At 37.9% G+C, this 3,213-nt stretch overlaps 1 protein-coding gene across 1 annotated transcript; it reads right to left on the bottom strand.

Moving 5' to 3' along the window:
- Positions 1–1,001: 1,001 nt before the first annotated feature.
- Positions 1,002–2,804, bottom strand: LOC139900341 (uncharacterized). Its single transcript, XM_071883121.1, has 3 exons — positions 2,521–2,804; positions 1,905–2,097; positions 1,002–1,826 (listed from the first exon to the last, which is right to left on the bottom strand). The coding sequence occupies exons 1-3, from the start codon at positions 2,802–2,804 to the stop codon at positions 1,002–1,004; spliced, it is 1,302 nt and encodes a 433-aa protein (XP_071739222.1).
- Between the last annotated feature and the right edge of the window lie 409 nt (positions 2,805–3,213).

The following is a 3,213-nucleotide window of genomic DNA, read 5'->3' as shown; positions in this document are numbered from 1 at the left end:
TCCGTATTAATTACTAAGATAATAATAATAATAATTGGGCCGTACGTCCATAGTAAACAACTGGGCTGAAGTTTCCAATCCAATTACAATTACCAAATGCAAAAGGGAAATTCGCCCAAATACACTTGTTTATAAAGTTTTATTCTAAAATACACTTTTTGGAAGAAAAAAAATTGTCTATTTACACCATTAGGTCGACCACCCTTTGGGTCGACTACCCCTTGACCTGGTCGACCACCACAAATTTCAATGTAGTCGACAAACATTCTTTGTAAGAGATGGTCGACTACTTCAAAAACACGGTCGACCACGAGGTCGACCGTATTTGCATTGTAGTCGACCAACATGTAGGTCGACTAAGCATAAAAGCACTCTTTTATTGGATAAGATATATCAGATTACATACCTAACTTATTATTAAACCACAAAGACTTAAACACACGAAACAGAAAACATACAAACACACATACCTATCATCCATGACATTTAAACACATTTAAAACTTAAAAAAAGAAGCTAATCATCACTCAAATTGTAAGTCGAGTCAAATTGTGTTGAGCATGAGTCTTCACGTTTTCCTTTCCCCTTCCCCTTTACCATCCCCTTCGGCTTTGCCTTCGTTTTTGACTTAACTTGAACTTTTGTGTACCTTCAGATAGATCATAATGTGCGGTGCAAGTTGATCTAGTGTGTCCTGGTTCCAAGCAAAGACTGCATTTTCTTTTAGATTTGAAATTGTCTTTGTCTTCTCCTTGGGACGGTATACGAGCAGTACTCTTCGGTCTACCTGATTGTCGTTTTGTAACCAATGGCGGTCGGACGGTTTGTAGGTGTCCTGGATCTATCCATTCAGAAATATGATCTAGCGGGTTAATGTCTTCCATGTATGCAGACTTGTACGTTTCAGTGCGGAAATACTTCTGAACGTGTGTAGTAACGTCACGTAAGACAAAATACCTTGCTACTGCCATTACATGTCCACAAAGTAGACCGAAAAACTGTCATTGTTTACATGTGCAAGTTTTATCTTGTAGATTGACTTTACCGCCTTTTTTCATATCCATTATCTCAAACTTAACTTGTGATATCGGTTTGACACTCCAAGTAAGAGACTTACGATTTCTTTTACCCAGCTTACGCTCTGCATATGGTGTGACAGGTGTTGTTAAACCATCAGCAGTGTTTCGATGTTCCCAAAACCATTGTTGAACTGAAGCTCTAAAGAATTCTAGAAGCATTGTAACAGGGAGCTTCCTCGCATGAAGTGACAGCGCGTTTATGAACTCTGCACCATTAGTAGTCAGGTAAGCATACCGAACACGATCTGCATGATGTCTAGACCATCTGTTGAGGCCAACAGTAGTGAGTGTACGTGTACTGTCTGGAATACGTCGTGATAGTATACCATAGTGGTGATCAAAATCAGATTTTCTATACGCTTTGCACATTTTCCAGTAGTGCCACTCGTAACTTTTAACCCTTTTAGACACACTTTTGAGGTTTCCCAACAAATGTCTAGCACATAGTGCATGAAATAGTTCTGGAAATACAATTGATATGCCAGCGGCTATTGCAGGTGCCCTGTCAGATATAATGGTAACATTATCAATACAACACCCCGAAGACTGTAGAGAGTCTCTTAGATTACCAAAAAACCATGTCCAATGATCGGTGTTCTCTCCTGCTCCAATACCGTAGGCTAATGGAAGGATTCCAGTGTTAGCATCCATAGCGACAACAATCAAGTTAGTCCCCAAGTAACAACTTTTTAAATGAGCCCCATCGACTATGATTACTGGTCGTGCATAGTTAACAAACGAACGTGTCTACATATAAAAGTATTGGAAAATTGTTAATGAATACGAGTTAAATTAATAAGTAAATGATGAGAGCATTAAACATACCGCTTCACCAATGGACATGTAACTCATAACAAATCTGCCTTGGTTGTCCATTCGAATGTTGGTTACACTACCTGGGTTAGACAATCTAAGATTATATAGATAATTAGGTAGTACTTGAAAGGAATCTTCAAGACTACCCCTCAACATCTCAATTGCGTAACATTTGGCTTTCCATGCTTGGTGGTATGATAGACTAATTTTAAATCACGCAGACATATCAGTCCTGATATCATTCGGTCGATAGACACGACCTTCTTGTTTCATCACCTCTTTCAGTATATTCCCTAGGACCTTCTTGGTGGCATGCCTATTGTTTGGAAGAATTTGCGTATTTGAGCAGGTGTGTAGATCATTCAACTTCTATACTTGAAAGTTGTTGCAATCTTGTATACACCTAGCAGTAATTTGCCATGAAAAATTTGGTGATATGCATGTAGCTGTATACCTTAATTTGTCTGAGTACTTTGGTTTTATCTAGAACCCTTCAGTAACACACTTTATACGTAATTGCATAAGAAAATCTTCTTTGTTTTCGAAAGTCTGATTCAATTTAACTAGATCTGAGGTTTCATAGATTGCCATTGATTAAGGTTTCATTTCGGGTTGGGTGTTAGACAGTAACGGTGGCATGTTCCAAAATATATCATCTGGTTGGGGATTATACTTAATTGGCTGGTCATAAGTTGATTTTTGATCGACGTATTCATCTTCGTATTCATCATTACTATCAGGAACATCATCCTCATCAACTATGTAGCTAGAAAAAGGGTGTTTTGTTGGTTTGACTGGATTCACATTTTCCATATCATCATGCTCGGATTCGCTTTGATCAGATGTAGGTAGGTCAACGATGTAAGGATCTTCCTTTTCTTCAACTTGTGGTTGTTTGGGGTTCAACATATTGGTGTATTGTATTTGTTGGTTGATTTCATCTGTAGTTTGAGTGTGTAAGTTGAACTGATTTACAGATTGATTTTGTAGGTTGAAATGATTTGTGTATGGATGTGTATGGTTGTACTGATCATTATACGGGTGGTGAAGGTTGAACTGATTGTCAGTTTGGTGTTCTAGGTCGTACTGATTGATGGATGACTGTTGTAGGTTGAACTGATTATTGTATGGATGTTGTAGGTTGAACTGATTATTGTATGGATGTTGTAGGTTGAACTGATTATTGGATGGATGATGTAGGTTGAATTGATTATTGGATGGATGATGTAGGTTGTACTGATTATTGTAAGGATGTTGTAGGTTGAACTGATTATTGGTCGGATGTTGTAGGTTTAACTGATTATTGTATTGTTGTTGT

This window comes from Rutidosis leptorrhynchoides, chromosome 3, assembly GCF_046630445.1.
Source record: "Rutidosis leptorrhynchoides isolate AG116_Rl617_1_P2 chromosome 3, CSIRO_AGI_Rlap_v1, whole genome shotgun sequence".
Lineage (NCBI taxonomy): Eukaryota > Viridiplantae > Streptophyta > Magnoliopsida > Asterales > Asteraceae > Rutidosis > Rutidosis leptorrhynchoides.
Note: the sequence above shows the minus strand (reverse complement) of the source record. Positions and strands in the feature narration are given on the sequence as shown.